Below are 19803 nucleotides of genomic sequence, written 5' to 3' on the forward strand. Positions count from 1 at the left end.
TGGCTTAAAAAAAAAAAAAAAAAAAAGCTTCACACCATATCAAAATCCAGATTTGAATCCAATTGAGATTCTGTGGTGCGACCTCAAAAGGACAGTTCATGCTAGAAATTCCTCCAATATGGTGGTGTTGAAACAATTCTGCAAAGAATTCCTCCAGCGGGATGAGAAAGACTCCAACTATCGCAAATGTTTGATTTCAGTTATTGCTGCAAAGGGGGCATCCTGTCATTAGTTCAGGGTGGCAATTACCTTTTTTTGAAATCTGTGTGTGATGGATGTGCAAAAAAAAAAAATAAAATAAAAACCAGGAAGGGGGTGAGTAATTTTTCCACGGCACGGTACATACACGAATCAGTTTATTCAGAAAACTAGAAACCTTCGCAGTGAAAATCAAAACTGTTCCAAGTTAGTGTTGTGAACAAAAAGTCCTTGCAGGAGGTCACAGAAAATTCCAGTTACAAGGCAGAGAACCGTGAGAGTCTCCCCCTCCCTCGTGTCCAGTCACAAGCTATACCAGAGAGCCCGCTTGGCTCTGCGCAGGCACCATGACGGCCACCGTGCCCGCCCGGGTCAGGGTGGACGACGAGCTGGCCCGCGGGGATGCCGTGAAGGCGGGCGGTGTCTGAGGCTGAGCCCCCTCAGTCCTGACGGGGGGCAAGCGGACAACCTGGGGCGGGCCTCCGTTGGCCACTGGGGGCCGCTTGTGTTTGCGCGACGGTGTCCCGCCCGCGTTGTAACCCGGCAGGCCACGCAGTGTGTTGGCCTCACCCGGGCGCAGCTGGTAGGCGTTGATGACGGAGTGCGTGTCGGTGGTGGACGAGGGAGAGTAGGGGTAGTGGAAGGCAGGCTGGCGGTGGGGGTGGTCTCCGGGCCGAGGGCTGGTGGCGATGGAGGACAGTGTGCCGTTTTTGGACACAATGTCTGAGCCCGTGTTGCTCTTTGCCCACGACACTCGCTTTGGAGCTTGCGCGTCCTCCCTGCAAACACACGAACCAAAAACAATTGAGAACTTCACAAGAAGAACTCCAAATGGACATCACACCCCCTCACCTTCGGGAGAACCAATGTGATTTGGCAGTCTGTTTTATTTGATTATTTTCTGACTTTAATTCCTTCTGTTACCAAGCCTGAGATATGAACACAATCTGCATGCAGATGAATTTTGAGTTAAAATAATTTTGTGACCACGCTCATAACTTGTATCACCAATTATCTTTCCTCATTGAAATGGACGGAAGTGCTATTGATCGGTTATGCCCTCCCCCCAAAAATAAACATTTTGTAACGGGATTTTAATGGAGGGCTACTACTGTATTTTACTTTATAAAAACAGTAACAACCAGGACTTGCCAACTGCTCCTGCGGCTAGTAGGTTTCCCAGTGTTACTCGCCCCTCAGCATTTTCACACCCCACAATTTTGTTGTTAGATAACAGGGGTAATGCCCAACCAACTTCCGTATTCGGTGAAATAGGTCAAAGCACTCCCTAGCGATTCAGGTGACTGGCGGAGACCGAGACGAATCAACTGTGTAAAGTAGGGCTCTGCACGAATTGGTGATGACTCCAATAAGGCTAAAAAAGCAAATCCCCCTTCCCATGGACTCACCACCTGTGAGAAAGGCCATTGGGGTCGGGTGCAATGTGAGCCAAGCTATGGGATAAAATCAGGTTTTAAAACTTAAATAATAAGGGCCACCTCTCAGCACTCTAACGCTGTGGCGATGTCCAATGGATGCACCAAAAGGAATCAGACATACTGGGGGGCTGATATCTTATCTGATGTAAAATCATGTCACTAAGTCAACTTCAAAACTGAATGGTTATTGTGGACTGTAATCCACATCACATCTGAACAGAGCACCTGACAACCAATGTTCCCTCTAATTTTTTTACGTGTGAGCAAACACACTAAGGCCGTGAGCGCCCCCTTTAACCACTCTGAGCAACAGACGTATGCATTATGGTCAGATCAGTGTCATCCATTGAAGTTACATGGCTCATTCAAAGGTTCAGATGACATTCCCATTAGAACATTTTTCAGAACAATTTTGTGTTTTTGCAAACTTACACAGAAAATGTCAACAAAAAAATACATTAACCAAACCAAGCCAACGATGAGCTATAAATTTCAAATGTCGCTTCCAACTTTGTTTCATTTATTTTTTTTTGAACCCACAATGATATACCTCTGTTTTTCTTGGTGTAAAAGTGAATTATTGCTTGCAGAATATCTTTCGCAATGCATGTTGAAAGCTGAATGATGCTCCAAAACAGTTTTAGGGTTAATGTTATATTGCCTCCCATATTTAAAATACAAAATTAGCTATTTATGCACTGTATTGTCTGTGCTTTCATCCTCGATCAGTTGTGCCAAGGTAGAATTTTAACATTACACACCAATTGTAATTACCACTTTAAGAGCAGAGGGGGCTGAGTCAGGTAAACCAGGAAGTAGAGTACGAGGCCCAGTAGCAGCTCGTTGTGAGAGGAAGTGTGGTGCCGTGATTAAAAAAAAAAAAAAAAACTGTAGTTCACTGCGCTGGATCTCTTTTCATCTGCACTGAGAGTGCGCAAATGCGCAGTTGCGCAGCTTAGAGGGAACATTGCTGACAACAGTGCCAGGGTAGGAGGAAGCCCTGGTTATTAAGACAGTTGGCACTACCCCAATGACTAAGTTACCTACAATGCAATGTTGCCTCTCGTGAAAATTTAAAAAAAAAAAAAAAAAAAAAAAAAAAAAAAGCTAGTGTAAAATGCGCACTGCAGTGTTGGGTGGTGGTGTTGATGCCCCACGTGAAGGTGGTTTATTTGTGTTGAGTAATTTAACTATTTAATGCAATCATTTACGTAACATGGGTCCGTGCATGCATGCATCAATGCTAGATGCTCTTTGACCCTCTCCATAGTCGCTTTTCCACCATCTTGTGGCACCTATAGGCAATTACAAGCCCCTTTTGGGGATAGCCTCAGTTATTTGCGGTTTCACTATTCACGTCACTAAGCCGCTCCCCAAATGAAAGACTGCTCACTTGATCTCATTGGCCGTCTCTTCCTCAGTGTCTCGACTTCTCCTTAGGACGAAAATGAGGAAGAGGACCAAGGCGACTAGTCCCACCATGGAGCCCAGGGTGGCTGCTGCTATCATACCCGCATTGGAAGCTGCACAACACAACACAACACAACACGATGCGTTAATCACCTCAGATGGGGTCCTCCGATTAGAGTGGTGTGTGTGTGTGTGTGTCTCTACGTACAGGTGATAACCTCCAGGTTAATGGAGCAGCTGTCTGAACCGGCTGTGTTGCTGGCTCGGCAGATGTACTTCCCCGACATGCTTTTGGTCAGGTTGCTCAGCCGCAGGGTGCCTTGTCTCTCGTCTGAAAGCAGACACACGCACACGCACACAAAGCTTGTCAGACTTCTTTAACACATCAGGTATGTAGTGGTCCCTTCATTGGGGTCGGCTAGTAATGTGTACTTCGCATAAATAAAACGATGTACTGCATGTATTAGCTTGTATTTTATTCATCTGTTTTCATATATCCATCCATCCACTTTCTAAGCTCCTTATCCTCACAAGCGTCATGCTGGTGTCTATCCCAGCTGACTCTGGGTGAGAGGCAGGGTACAACGTGAACTGGTTGCGAGCCAATTGGAGGGCACATATAAACAGAATAGTTTGAACTTACATTCACACCTATGGGCAATTTATAGTCTTCAACTACCTTGCGTCTTGACGGGATGTGAGAGGAAAACCGAGTACGCAGAGGGAGGGAAAAAAAAAAAAACATATGCATGGGCAAATCATGCAATGCCACACAGGTGAGTCCAGATTTGAACCTTATCCTCAGAACTGTGAGGCTGATGTGCAGTCCAGTCGCTTCTTTGTGTACGGTACTGTATATATATATATATATATATATATATATATATATATATATATATTATATATATTACCTTTTTTATTCTGCTCAATATTTTAAAATTTCAAAATTTAATTTTTTTTTATAAATCAAGTAATACCATGATACAGCAGTACAAATCAGACATTGTACTATGTACTCTTTATCTCTAAAATCATACATTTAAATAATGCCCAATGTAACCTTTGTGAGGATAAGTGGTAGGGATAATAGGATGGATATTAACGAATAAATGTATGCACTGAATTTGGTTATAGGGAAGTTTAGTTCATTTAGCACACCCTCTGTGCCCCCCCCCAAAAAAAAAAAAAAAAAAAAAAATCACATTCTGTATACAAAGAATTTTTTGTAATACTATAAACTCACAAAAATATCAAGAATTATAATTTTTTGTGATGCCTAAATTGGAAGAAAAAAACTGGGTCATTTGGCATAGTCATTCATTTTAGGCTGACGTCACTGCACGCACCTTGGTTGCATTTTGCTCTTCATGTACATGACGTCGTTTCATGACAGCGACGCTTGTTTTGACTCATTAGTTACTGTTTCCTGTCATTAATCTGCCATTTAATCCACCTCTGGTGCTTTTCCAAGGGCCACTTTGGCAGCCCACGTACACACACGGCATCATCTATCGCACGAGCTTGTTCACTCGCCAGATTTGGTTCTCATATTTTCGCACAGAAAGGTCGCGACACCACTGCCGGCGCGTGCGTCCGCCGCCGTGCTTTCACGGTATTACCATTCACCAAAATCTGCAGCCTGATGCGGCAGCTGCCTTTTAAAATGCCGACATTAAAAATAAAATTCTGAACAAATCTGGTTCAATCTTCAGACAACACACTGAGGTATGTTGTCATCTTGTGTTGTTTTAGTAAACCAAATTGGTATGCTTTGTGGAATTTATGGGAAATCTTACACCGAGTCCTGGTTGACACCAGACATACCGCAACAGAGCAAGCAACCCAGGTAATAGCCAAAGACCTCGAGATTAAAAATGGCCTTGAGAAACTGCTGACATTGGCTTTTATCAATGAGAAAATAACGAATAGCCTCCCTTAAACATTGCAACGACAATGTGTTGAGATACCGCTGCTAGCTGATGGAAAGCTGGGGATGTCTCATATTGCTCCATATCAACAACACAACTGGAATCTCCCGTGGACACTGCAATGTCCTCTCGGGATTCTCTCTAAAATCATTTTTAGTGTATGTGAATCTTGCTTGGTGTGTGTGGGGAGGGGGTCCTCCATGTTCTTTACCAAGAGTCCCCATAGGATCTAGAAATGCCCCTGCATGCACACTAAGTCCAAAATTACAAATTAAAGCATGTGTCTGTCATTGTATGAAAGAAAGGTAAGTTTGTTCTTATGCTTACAAAAATAAAAGTGCAACTGTTCCTCACTGCCTCGTGAGCGCTACAATACGTTTTAAGATGGCTTATCCCTTACCATTCCTGTGCCCAATAATACTATATATTGTTGAGATCATTTGGCGACAGCAGGGGCCTTAACATATGATAAACAGCCTCCGGAATGATGGGGTACAATTTCACACTCCAAACCCTAATAAAAACAAAGTTGCTTTTATATTTAATTGTAAAGAAACAACTGCAACGTTGTATGGACAATATATTGAATTCAGATACGGTCACAGTTTTCTTGTGCATTATGCTAGGGACAGTTGCCTAGCAACAAGTGACGAACCATCACAATTTTTCTCCTGTGTGTAAATAGCACCATGAACATAGGATCACTTGTAACATCCATCCAGCCATTTTCCCGGAGTGCTTATCCTTACTAGGCTCGCAAGTGTGCTGGAGCCTATCCCAGCTGACTTTGGGCGAGAGGCGGGGTAAACCCTGAAGTGGTCGCCAGACAATCTCACTTGTAACATTGACGACTTACTAGCTATACAATCATTTTGGCACATTACAGCATACGATGTAAAGGTGGAACTAAAAAGAGATTGCACAACACGTTTGTTTCCCCCCCAGTGGGTGGCAAACAATCACATCAGTTAATAGGATATGAATAAACTGTCTATAAATTCTACTGTGCACAGGATAATCTAATAATTTTGTATTTAATACACAGCAGTAGGTTGATGGCAAATGACAGCCTAACTACCACTAAAAGACAGCTAGTGAAGGTTTAAAGGAGAAAATAGAGCGATAGAGCTAATTGTTGATTGGATCAACAAATATGTATCTTAAATATTGAAATTATCATCAGATTTGACATACTAATTGTGGATATTTTTCTCCTTTAAAGCTTTAAAAAAAAAAAAAAAATCTGTATTGGGATGCAGGGGGATGAATGAGGGGAAACCCTTACCCATAAAACCCAGGACCAGTATGGGCTGAGGGCACGGCCTCCATTCTTTTGTTTTGTGATGTTATTAGAGGGGAAAAAAAAGGCAGAGAGAAAGAGAAAATGAACAAGAACGACACTGCATGATGGACATGAGGTGGACGGGAGGAGGAGGGTTAGAGATTCTTGGGCCCAAATCCTACTTAGGGCTCTTAGCGGGGCTGATCAAGTAATGACATGGGGCTTGTTAGATTAGGCACAAAACAAGAAAAGAAGGGAGAAAGAGAAAAATCAGAAAAAAAAGATGAGCAGTGCACGTCCAGTGTCAAAGGAAAGAGCCAGAGCATGTATTAAAGTGCTGTTAAAGGATGACATTTGGACTTTCGTGTTGTAGTTTTCAAGTTTGCAAAGCAAAATAAACGACGTCGTCAATCAGAGAGAGTAGCTTCCGTTTGCTAAATCTGAGGACTTTAGCGTCATCAAGAGATGAACGGCGCACGTCAATCGATGCTAAGTCCTCTTGTTTGGAAGCAGATGGCCACAAATGGCAATGAAACAGATTTAAATGCATTTGTTTTTTTTTTTCATATTCCTGCTTTCAATGCTAGTGTAGTGGAACCTATGTTGTCGGAATCTCCGATTGAATTTGTTTGGAATCAAATTAAGGAAAATGAAAATTGAAATCCGTTATAGAGGTCATCATATTGTGCCCCCCAGCATAGTGGTATATACATTTACCAGTTTTTTTTTTTTTTTTTTTTAATGTACCAAAAAAGAAATATTGCACTTTACTTAAAACTATATATATATATATAAAAACTCAAAACAAAATTCATAGAATGTAAAGAAAAACTCCTTTTATGAAGTATAATGAAGGCCCTCAAGTGAAGCCCACAACTCAATTCTGTTTGTTCACTCATGACTAAAGCATGGGAGGCTTCATATTGTTTTAATCTTCTTATATTTAAGCACAGTGTTCATGGTTGAACTATGCAGAATGTTAGTTACCCAGCTCAGCTTGTTTTAGTTCGGTGTTACCATCTGCTCCGTGGTCCTTGCCGGTGTTTTCATTTTGTATTTGTGTGTTGAGCTGCTTGCCCTGTTCAATAACTGCCTGAAAGCACATCTGTGATTGTCAAGTTCCATGCCTATAAACATTCTAAAATAGATATCGTAATGAAAAATACATAACATTATTCACTTCAATGTCTATACGAAAAAATAAATGAGCGAAGACCGCGTCATCCATACGCAAAGTTGTGGAAGCAAGTTGCTGTCGATGATGGCATTATGCATTATATTATAAGGGACAATATTGGCTGCATCTTCTGTCCATGATGTCACACTGGGACATTTGCCATTGAGAAGACGCTGTGCCACATGCTGTGGGAGACGAACAACAGATGTTCAGATTTTTCCGACGTCCCTTCTAACACAGAAGCTCTTTTCGGAGAAGAGAACATCTCACAACCTGTGAGTGAAGTGACCGGGGCAATATTACCCTATTGTTTCGAGCCATATTTAGATGATATGCGTATCATAGCCAAGCTGCATGAGGCCAAACCACCTCCACGGCGGCGATGAACAATGGCACCCGGGGCCGCGAGCGACGACGACACCTAAGCAGTTACAAAAATCCATATTCATTAAAATCATGTTTTGTGGTGAAAAAACAGATGGGTCCATACCGGCTGCCGTGTTTTCATTAGCAACATACGAAAAATCATGCATTTCATGACAGTGGACCTTTAAAAGGCAGAGTAAGGCTTTTGTTACCATAACGACTGGGGCTGCAGATGGGGCATGCAACACGTGGAAGATAACATCTAGTCGATTTAATGAAAAAAAAAAAAAAAAGTTGTATATTACATATGAGCAGAAGGTGAAAAAAGTGCATGGAACACGTGAGTAGAAATGGTAAAAGGACAAACCAAAAGAGACGCTGACAAAAGGGTCAGTATGAAACCAGCACCAAAAATCCTCTTCTAAATTAATTTGGCGGACAGAGGCACAGCAGAAGGGAGACGCCAAGAAAAGGAAAAACAAAAGTTGATCTAATCCACACAAAATTGGAATAGACTCGGGGCCTGAGTCAAACACGAAAGGTACTAAACTAATACCAAGGTACAAGAAGTGAGGGGGTCATACGCAAGGGAACAGCGGACGAGAGCAATCCATTAAAACAATCTGGCGCCTTCCTTCTGCTTCTTTTGCGCAGCAGGAGACTCCGCCCACCAGCAATGAAACCAAAGATGGGAAGAAAAATCAACAGCAGAGGCAGAGAACAGGGACATGACGATAACTTTTCGGAACCCCCAAGAGCAGACCCAACGACATTTAGTGGTGTGATTGAAGACTCCTGGAGATATTGAGACTCCCTTTACATCCAGACTTGGAATGAATGGTCCCTTTGCTCTCGTATTATTAGCATTATAATATAGCAACGCTGGCCAGGGAAATCATTTTTATCTTGACGATTGCCCCACATTTGTTGTTTCAAATCGGGGGGGACGATATGGTGCCAGCGGTCGCAAATTTTCTGTGGAATTTATGTGTATGAATGAGGTGAATTGTAGTTAGCCTTTTTTCACATAAAATGTAATTGCTAGCATGCCAATGCTAATCGTGATTGCTTCCCATTTAGCATTTTTCTATCTCAAATTGTGTACACCAAATTAATACCATACACTCAGTACCAACATATTCAATGTAAGTATTGAAGTTCATGCCCTCATAAATGAGAAATAAAATGCAAAACAGTAATATATTTTAGTCACGGGGAGATTATTAGTCTATTTGGTCAATAATCAATAGGGGAATCGAATCAATTAAAAAGATTCCATTATGAGAGCTCTATTTATAATGCTTATCTCATATTTAAACTCAATGTTATTTATAACATTCCCTCTACAATAAATAACGCTTTAATTTGGAGCTCTTATTTACCAAACACAGTCCAAAGTGTTGGCTCTTGGACATGATGGCTGTGGTGGTAATGATGATGATGATGTAAGGATCCTGAGTCAGATCTGCTGGATTGGGGTCAGCAGGTCTTCCTCTCACTCTTTTTGCTTAGGAGCTCCATCCTCAGCACCCTTCTACCACTCTCTCGCCTCTGAACATGTCCAAACCATCGAAGTCTGCTCTCTCTAACCTTGTCTCCAAAACATCCAACTTTGGCTGTACCCTCTAATTAGCTTATTTCTAATCCTATCCAACCTGCTCACCTCAACATCTTCATTTCTGGTCCCTCCAGTTTTGCTTCCTGTTGTTTCTTCAGTGCCACCATCTCTAATTCTTACATCACGGATGGCCTCTCTGCTCTTTCATAAAGTTTGCCCTTCATCCTAGCGGAGACTCCTCTGTCACATAGAACACCAGACACCTTCCGCCAACTGTTCCAGCCCGCTTGGCCCCCTCGAAGCAGATTCTCTCATTCCCTTTAAATGATGTGCAGCAGTCTCACAACGAGATTTCTAGCGATCCCTGCGTGACTGGAGCCATGGAGTTAGTGGGTCTATCTTAAATATAGAATGAGCTGGCGAAGATCTCTGGCAAGTTAAATGTCAGTACACCTTCATGAACTATCCCCCCCAACAATCATTTGCGCATGCCCCCCTGCTGCATGCCAGCCAGTACTGTGGATGACCTAGAAAGTATAATAAGGATATTTGCTCACTGAATTAATTTCTACAGTGATGCGTCATGTTTTTCTGCTTGCATATTGTATTCCTGATAAAATATACCAAAATTGTATTAGACCACCTGTGCTAAAACTTTCACATGGTCACAATAGGCAGAACTTTAGACAGACTTTGATATATAATAATGTACATCATAGGAAACACTGTAAGAATCATTGTAAATCACTACATTTTGAAAAACAAAATGCAAATAGACAATTACAATATCTATGATATAAACATCTAACATTAAATGCATTATACAATGTAAGAACATTGTCAATCGGCGTAATATCTAAAAATAAATTCCATCCATCCATTTTCTTTTGCCGCTTACCCTCACGAGGGTCGCGGGGAGTGCTGGAGCCTATCCCAGCTGTCAATGGGCAGGAGGCGGGGCACCCTGAACTGGTTGCCAGCCAATCGCAGGGCACACAGAGACAGACAACAGCCCCACTCACAATCATACCGAGAGGTAATTTAGTGTGTCCAATTAATGTTGCATGTTTTTGGGATGTGGGAGGAAACCAGAGTGCCCGGAGAAAATGCACACAGGCACGGCGAAGAACATGCAAACTCCACACAGGCGGGGCTTGGATCAAACCTGGGTACTCAGAACTGTGAGGCAAACGCTTAAATTCATTATTTTAAAAAAATATCTAGTCTGGAGCAAAAACTGGTTATTGCAATTGCATTTGTATCATCATAGTGCATTGTGCGCAATTAGATTACAGAAAGAAAATACATGGTTTTTATTTTAGTGTGCACATTTTTTTGTTGCATACTTTTGCGTATGTTGTTGTGAGCTTTAGTAAATGTTCATGAGCCAAATGTGTAAATAAAAAGGAAGTCAGTGAAGTGAGCCAACAAACAAGCCCAAAGCTCTCTAATTATCATGTCCATTTGTTTAATCCTCTCAGTGTGTGGCTTTTGTACATACTAAATGTTATATAAGAGGAACAAAGTTAATATCATACCCGGGCTTTTATTTTCCAATATTTTGGAGAATTAGTATGGCCTTTTTAAACTTAAGTTTGATGTGAACGTCTCTTAACTACATCATAAGACCAACAGGAACGCCGACTCCTGCTCCAGCTCTATTGTTCTCCATCATCATCAGTCAGTATATTTATATTATATACAAGCCGCTGTCTAGCCGGTCTTTTCCACGTATGATCCTCTTAAGTCACGTCCATAGTCTCTCTGGATACTCCCCACGCATGCACAAAAAGCTTTACAGTCCACTATCTTCTGCTCTCTTGTTATCTCCCGCACAATTGTCAGACAAATCGCTGAACAGCATTTTTAAACCACGTGACGAAAAAAATTTTTTTTTTTTTTTTGCAAAGCGTGGAGTGCACCGGAGAGGATGAATCACTGTCACGTTGGTCGTTATTGGGTGGAAGTGACCTTTTCGGTGCTAACGCACCCTCAAGTTGTCACTGTCAACATTCCTACTGAAGTTGCACTGTGCTCAAAAGTCTCGAGATGCACATCTTATTCAAGGAATTAATCAATAGTGTGTAATTTGTGATTTTTTTTTTTTGGAGATGCATTTTTTTTTCTGCAGCCCCACAAATTTGCAACTCTTTTTGTGACCAAAATTGGCAATTATGCTTCACAGGACATTTAAAAAAAAAATGCTCAAGCACAATCTGTTCACTAAAGTGCACAATCACACAAATGTCCGCATGCATGCACATATTTCTAATAACATCCCTGAAGTTAATGTTAAGCGTTCTTTGGTTGCTTCAAAAGGCACAAAAAAAAAAAGTTCGTGAGGAAGAAAAAAAGCTGTTCCCCAGATCTCGTCAGTGTTTTTCGAAGTGTGCTATCAAGTAGTAGTACACGAGCTCCATCTTGTGGTATGGAAAGGAATCACTGAATTGAATGCTCAAAACATGCATAATCTTTATATTGTAAGTACAATTTTTTTGCATTTAATCGTTAAGCATTCATTTTCAGAATTGTATATATTCAGGTCATTTTTTCATTTATCTTTTATCTGATGTACAATATAATGTAATCCTTATTGAACTAGTTGAAAGCTTTCTGTATTTAAACATAATGTTGGTCAAACTGTGGGTAATGTTAAATACAATGTAACAGAATTACAACTTGCGGCTACTACACTACTGTATTTTAATGTTTGTCATGAAGGTGGTACTTGGAGAACTCGGTATTTGTTTTACCGTTTTAAGTGGTACTACGAAATAAAAACTTTGTGAAGCGCTGAACTTGATGATCCTCAGAGCTGCTTCAAAAGTCTGTGTTAGCAGTTATGGCAGGCGTCCCAATACTTTTGCCCATGTCTTGTAGACTCATTAGTTGACTCTTGAGTACTTACTCTGCATGGGCGAGAAGAAGACCTCCTGCATGGGGGCAGTCTTGGTCCACTTGTACTGAGGGATGGGCTTGCCGTGATCGGACTTGCAACTCAGAGTCACGTTGCCCTCGACAACGGGCTCGCCTGTCAGGGTGCACACCGGAGGAGAAGGCGGGACTGGGAAGACAAGATGGCGCCATGTAAGACAGTACAGGACCAAGCTTGTTGAAAGTAAAGTCCCTAATTTACCGTCCCCCAAACGCAATACTGAAGGACTTTTAATAGACAGAAATCACTGAAATATACTACAGTATTTTGGAACTTGAGTCAACCGTCATCTCCTTCACGTCGACTACAAAAAGATCTAAAGTTGTTCAACCTTTATTATTCATCAGGGAGAAAAAGTGCAATTTTAAAGGATTTTCCATGTAAATTCTACAGTAAGTTCAATAGCTTACTGTACAGTTTATGGATACATACTGTATGTAAAAAGTAAGTTTCTTTTGGCTTGTCCCTTTCAGGGTCGCCACAGCGTGTCATCTCAGATGAACGCACATATATGTTTGACACAACTTTTACGCCGGATGCCCTTCCTGACGCAACCATTCTCTGGGAGTGGTAGGCCCCAGTGGGATACGAACCCACAACCCCTGGTTTACCAAACCAGTGCTCTAACCACTGAGATAGGGGGCCTCAGGATACATACTGTATGTACCAATCAAAAATAAATATACAGGACATAGGGCATCCTCATGTACACTAGAGTAGCTGGTTAATACTGTTGACTAAACCGCAGAAGGGCAGGACATCTCATAAGTGAGGTGGTGGGGGGGGGAATCTATTTCAGAAAGGTGCTCGTTATTTTTAAGTGTTTGACACACCCTGCAGGTAAATAAAGACCAGACGTGTACAGTACAAATAAATTACCAACACTTATATTTCCTCAGGTAGTGGCTGGAGGCATTTATTTATTTGAATGTGTAGGATGGAGGAATTATTAAAGTCTCGATTGGCCTTTATTACCAGTGCCATTTTAGAATAATATGAAACAGTGGAGTCCCCTATGGAAGTAAATTAGTGCCACCGGGATTTGAATTTCAAATGTAAAGTGAAATAGGATTTGAATTTGAAATGCCACAGAAAACAGGATTTGAATTTGAAATGTAAAGTGATCATATTTTCAATAGTTGCTACAGTTCGCGGTCTGAAATTCCTCGTCTGTGCCACCAGGCAGAACACCCAGCCAATCGCAGTTACTCTTTCTTAGTCACGTGAAATCACATACTAAGAACGTAACTGGCTAGGCTGGGTGTTCGGTTCTGACCTGTAGTCACCCTGCCTGGTGGAACATACGGTGAATTTTAGACAGCGAATTGTAGCTGGTTGAATTGTTAACATTGAAAAGTTACACTGAAAGTATTGAAAATGTGATTACTTTACATTTCAAATTCAAATCTCTGGTGGCACTAATCTACTTCCATAGTCCCGCCGCCAACTAATAAATGATGCCGTGTCAAAATTTTATCAAGTGTATCACAATACAATGTATATGTCATGACATTCTTTTAATGGAACACTAGTCCTCTGTTTAAGGGACCCTTTTATTTATATATAGTGAGCGAAAACATATTGCATGTTTACATGAAGTTAAATAATAAATAGCTTTCTTGATGGGAAAAAGGTAAGAGTCTATATGAGGAAGGCTTTTTTCTCCCTCTCCAATGGATGTCGGATGGCAAAGTGGTTAGTTTGCGTGGCGTTTGTGAGCAAACGTAACCTTTAAATGGTGATGCCGGTTACCTTTGACATTTAGGCGCATCTGTCCAGCAGGGCTGCTGCGCCCGGGTATGACGACACTGCACAAGTACATCCCCGAGTCAGACTCCTGCGTGTCGTTGATGAAGATGGAGAGGTTGGCGGAGGGCATGGCGGCGCTGAAGCCCACCCGCTTGTTGAAGTCGTTCTGACCGTGGCCCACTTCCCCCGAGCTGAAGTTGATCACCTTTATCGTAATTAGCACACAAGTACACATAGGTAAGATTACTGTTACTCCAGAATAATATGACTTGAAGTAGTCCTTCAAATTATTCAGTAAGCAGTGGGGAGATGGGAAGATTACTGTTACTCCAGAATAATGACTTGAAGTAGTCCTTCAAATTATTCAGTAAGCAGTGGGGAGGAGGGTGCGAACAAAACATTGAGGACCTACGATGCTGCAAATCTAAAACTGAGCCCATTTTGTGTGATCATGTGACAAGGGTGCTCCTTTTGATTGGTAAAATGGTGTCAAATGTTGCTCGTGGTTACGCATTGGTGAAATAAGAATTGTGACAAGTTTTGGACAAACTCAAAGTACCAGATTTTACGAGCAATCATAGATAAAAGATGAAGTAAAACAAACGTAGCGACCGTAATATAGCTGAAATGAATTGAGTAAATGTAGCGTTTCTCCTCAACATAAATACTGCAGCAATAGTAAAAAGTATGACAAGTACCATTTAGCCTAAATGTTACCTATGAAAATGTAAGACTAAATGGAGCACACGGGATTTACTACCCACCTCTGGTAATTAGTAAAATGACAGACGCGCATACTGCATATCATACATTTTAATTGCATTGGCTGTGGGGCATATTTAGGTTGTGCAGATTAAACATATAAACACAAATGGACGTCCATCATAAAGATAATCCCCGGGTGTGCAGATGGCAAGCGGCAACATTTCTGATTTTCTGTGCGAGATAAGCTGCCGGACATCAGACATCGAAACTGTTTAGATTATATTAATCATGTCAACACACACACACACACACACACACACACACACACACACGATGTGCTAATATTTACAGTGCAGATGGAATATGTCAATAAGTTCACTTGCGCCCCGAATGAATTAGTCGTGACAAGTGATGCAATCTTAATCTTTGCAGAGCATCTTTATGACATGACACACACTAAGATAGCCTCTCAGGACACATTGTGCTAGTCAGAAATGAATAAAAATAATATCCTTAGTGACAGACTATAGAGAAGCAGAAGAGAAGTCTCTACAGTCGCGCTGTGAGACGCAAGTTACATTTTTCATTGGTCATCTCTAGTCATTTTCTCCTCAAATCAATGGAAATCGCAGTCATCTCCCCCCTATGCGCGCACACTTTTTCCTACGGTTCAATGAACATTGTGATACTTCTGGTGTTCCTGCATTGGCCATCTCGGGGCTGTAACATACGGTAGTACATAGTTACAAGTTATTACCATAAACTGCAGTAATATTAGTCATTTTTGCTGAGGATGATGAATACAGACCTGAGTATTTTAATTGTCTATGTGTTGATTCACAATTTATGTTTGAATATTAGCGGCACAGTGGGTTACTGGGTACACTGTCTGCCTCACAGTTCTGAGAACCGAGGTTAAAACTCCATGAGTTTGCATGTTCTCCCTGTGTTTGCGTGGGTTTTCTCCAATTTCATCCCACATTCCAATTGAAGACTCCAAATTGCCCGTAGGTGTGATTGTGAGTAAGAATGCGTGTTTGTTTCTATGTGCCCTGTGATTGGCTGGTGACCACTTCAGGGTTTACCCTGCCGAATGACAGCCGGGATTGGCTCCAGCACTACCGTGACCCTTGTGAGGATAAGCGGTTCAGAAAATGGTTGGGTGGATTTATGGTCTTGTCAGTATGGTGTTGAAACATTTAAAAATCCCCATTTTAAGAATTATAAATAATGAAAAAGGATTTAATTAGATTAAATAAAGGTTCAAAATTTACATCCATTCTTAAAAAAAACAACATACCAGTAAGGTATATTTTTTTCTCAACTTTTTAAAACGTTTTACTAGTCAGGTCACAATGTTAGCAAAAGTATGGGAACACATTGTTTTGAAAGACACTAGCTAGTCCTTGGTTAAATAAATAAAGTAAGAAGTAATGTTTTTCTTTAACAGTTATCAAGAGAGGTTTTTTTTGCAAATAATGGACAGTATAATTCCTTTTTACTTTTATAATCAAGCAAATTTCATTGTTCTTTTGTACTTCTACTCACGTGAGTACAAGTGTTGAATCACTACATCTAATTTTACTTTTTTAAAAAAAAATTAAATGCAGGTATCTGTACTTCGACAAGAAAGATAAGTGGTTTAACGTTATTTTTTGTCCTTACAACAGCTACTTATTTTCCAGTGCTTAACTTCTGCACCTGTATCTTATCATCCCTACTCAATATTTGTGTATTCCCCTTGAACAGTTTTACGATGACCTCCATTCCCAGTGTCTTCTATAATCCCACTAAAGATGATCATCATTGTGAATTCCAGTGGGGTTCAGCACGCGGTCAACTACAAACGTACCCTTTGATGACACACGAGGCATTTTTACGTGCGCGTTTTCAACCTTACCTGCTTGGGCTTGTGGCCCGTTAAGAACTGCCAAACGACGGTGTTTTTGGAAATGTCCGAACTGGGACTGTACCACGCTTGCAGCACCACCATCTGGCCCTTGACCACCTCCATCTCCTCCCGCGGGATTTCCAACTTTTGACTGTCGTCACCTGTGATCATCAAATTCACACATGCAGTATATTTACCTGTACAGGTATGAACATTAATATTGCTCAGCCTATTGGGATACTCATTTGGCCATAATCTTTTGTACCGTTCTAAAGAAACCCAATACTGTACCAGTCCCCTACATAAAATATTGCCTAAACAAAGATCAAAATTTTCAGTTTTCATTCAGACATTCATTTTTTAATATTTCCCAAGTAAACGCTTTGATGTATTAAATTATTGTATTATAATTATAGTAATATACTATATTATTACTGTGGTTGTTGTTTGGAGTGATGTATAACTGCACAGCATATTACGAGATGTTTTGAATATCTATTATACACCAAGGTTTTATTGAAAAAAAAAAAAAAAATTTATGTTGTTGTAAACTACCATTATGCAAATTTTAACATTTAGGGTTTAAAATACGATGTGTGTGTGTGGGGGTGGGGGGGGTTGGAGTACTGCATTGAATTTAAACGCATTGCACACACAAAAAAGCTCAAGTTGCGCCTAAATATTATGTATACAAATTAACCTTACTTCAGTTAAATACAATTGAACTGTACTTAAATGCACTGTGGAGGATTTAAAAAAAAAAAAAAAAGGCAGTTTACAGATTTAATTCAGTGATTTTCACATTCCACTAGAGGGAGTCTGTGAGGTAAAGTTTAGGGTAAATGCTTCACGTTTTACTCGTCTGTCACTATTAGTTACAACCATCTAACGAGATTCAAAACGTTTCAATTTGGGATTTTTTTTTTTTTTTTTTACAAAGTTCTTAATACAGCTCCTGCAAATCAACCTCATTAAATGGAGTGAATTGACCGGTGAGTATTAATCCTGTTAGATCAGCGAACAAATGTGATCAGCTTTGCATGAATTAAAGTGAGGATGTCTAAACTGTGATAAATGTCTGTAAAAGTAGATAAAATAAAAATGTCCCAAAAAATATGATTATAAAAAAAAATGGCATAAATTAAATTTGCAGAAGAATAGACACCAACAGAGCATTTACTGCACCTCCACTATTGTTGTGTTAAATTGTGTTAAGAAAAACTCCATTTAAAATTGCTGGAGTAACTCACAAGGCCCCCAGTCACCAGAGCCAGAAAGCTGGAGCTGGATCAGCTGATCCCAGCAGTCGGAGTCCGAGTGGGTCTCCAGTTTGGAATGTTAGCGAGGCAAAATTGACCAAGAGGAAAAAGGGAAAAAAAAAAAAAAAAAAAAGTCCTCCAGAAAGCTTTGATGAGGTTTGTGCTCCAAAGAAAAAATGTCAATGAAAAACGGGAGAGCGTCGTGATCCACAGACAGCTGGAACGTTCACATCTGTTGAGCCGGGAGGGTCTTTCCTGTTCTGGCATTCCCATCGTGCAAAGCAAGGGAATTAGGAGATTGGAGCTGGCTGGGTTGGGCTGGGCTGCGCTGACTGGGGATCCGCACATTTGAACAAGTTGTTTTTTTGACCTCAAAAAGTTCACTTGCAGTGACTTAGGTTTTTTTTTTTTACCCACCCCCCATCCCCTCCAACCCCCTCCTTGCTGCTCCTGAGGGCAAAGTGACCTCTGCCTCAATGGCGCTCCTCTTCCTTAATTTCTCAATCTGCCAAATCCTGTTGACTAATCCCCGAACAATCCCGGGTTCAATCCTCTCACCTCACGTGAGGGAAAACAGCTCAGTCGGACATGGATATGATGCAACGCACGCGCCCACGCACGCGCGCACACACCAGAGTCACCGAAAATTAACATGAGCTAATCACTTTGCTTCACATGAATTCAAGACATCATGCTAGCTCCAACTGCCATCCTTGGAAAGAGCGAGTAAAAAATAAAAATGTCAAATTGGAAACACTATTCAATTGTGACTATAATACAAGCAAAAACCGAACATAACATCTGAATATAACCAAATATGACTACTGTATATTTAAATCCTACAGTTTATTATTGTGTCAAACAATTTTGATAAATGTAATACACTGAAAATTAATGTTGATCCAATTTAAGAATAAAATATATTTTAAAATAATTAGTCAAAAGTCCAGTTGAATAAAACTGCACATTTGTGTGGTGGATGGATTACCTTGCTTAAGGAAAAGCGCTTACAATTTTTTTTTTTAAGTTTTGGGAACAATATTAGAAAAAGTCAAATCTTTGAGTTGGGCTCACTCAGAAAAAAATGGGGGCAAAACCAAGTGTTTCCTTTTTTTGTTTTATTTGGTGTGGATTTGGTTTTTAAAAATGAATGTGTTCACGATATCCCTCTATGAAATCATCCCTATTGTACCTCTGTAATGGATAATTGATTGTAATAGAGTATTTGTAGTTTCATTGAAATCTTAACACAGTATATGTATTATCTTTTTACAGGTTAAATTTTTCACATCGCTTTTGGTGTACTCAAAGAAAGAAAGGCAAACCTGTGATGTGGAAAGGGAGATGTTAAAAAATGTTAACATTCCTCCCATACTGCGTTTGCTGAGGTCACATTCAAGCATCAATTGCACGCCTGAGATTTACATCTCTTACGCAGCCATCTTGCCCCCAGGCCTTTTTATTCTTAATGTGGAGCAGCTTCGGTGTTCAGAGGAATTGTCATTTTTTTCGCTGTTACATTTTTTTTTTTTTTTTTTAAACCATCCCCTTTCCTCAAATCCTGTTTCAGCTCCAATTTCATCTCCAGCACCAGCGAGCGCTAACCAATAAACCGCCTTGGATCTGCTGTAACATTACGCAACAACAACAAAATTGAAGGGGGGGGGGGGGGGGTAAAAAAAAAGGGCCGGAAAAGGTTTTTGGAATGAGGGCGTCTGGAATCCGAGGTCTGGTCTGATGTGATGCAATATTTCATCTTGATTAATCAGCATTGTGCAGCCAGTGCACCAATCAGGGCGGATGATCAGGTGGGCTGAAGTCTGATGGTATGATGATGGGTGATGATGATAAAGGGGGGAGGGATAATACTCTGTTGTCTGCTTCATTGAGCAGGTTTAGTGTCATT

General features: G+C 40.7%; 1 protein-coding gene across 1 annotated transcript in view; it reads right to left on the reverse strand.

Moving 5' to 3' along the window:
* Positions 1 to 346: 346 nt before the first annotated feature.
* The window catches only part of esamb (endothelial cell adhesion molecule b), a 64808-nt gene continuing 45351 nt past the window's right edge, over positions 347 to 19803 (reverse strand). The window contains exons 2-7 of the mRNA XM_061828380.1: positions 16648 to 16799; positions 14046 to 14247; positions 12267 to 12422; positions 3256 to 3378; positions 3031 to 3160; positions 347 to 977 (exon numbers count right to left, since the gene is read on the reverse strand). Of these exons, the coding sequence (XP_061684364.1) occupies positions 509 to 977; positions 3031 to 3160; positions 3256 to 3378; positions 12267 to 12422; positions 14046 to 14247; positions 16648 to 16799 (1232 nt within the window). The 3' untranslated portion in view covers positions 347 to 508. The remainder of the gene's footprint in view (positions 978 to 3030; positions 3161 to 3255; positions 3379 to 12266; positions 12423 to 14045; positions 14248 to 16647; positions 16800 to 19803) is intronic.

This window comes from Syngnathoides biaculeatus, chromosome 8 (assembly GCF_019802595.1).
Source record: "Syngnathoides biaculeatus isolate LvHL_M chromosome 8, ASM1980259v1, whole genome shotgun sequence".
Classification (NCBI taxonomy): domain Eukaryota; kingdom Metazoa; phylum Chordata; class Actinopteri; order Syngnathiformes; family Syngnathidae; genus Syngnathoides; species Syngnathoides biaculeatus.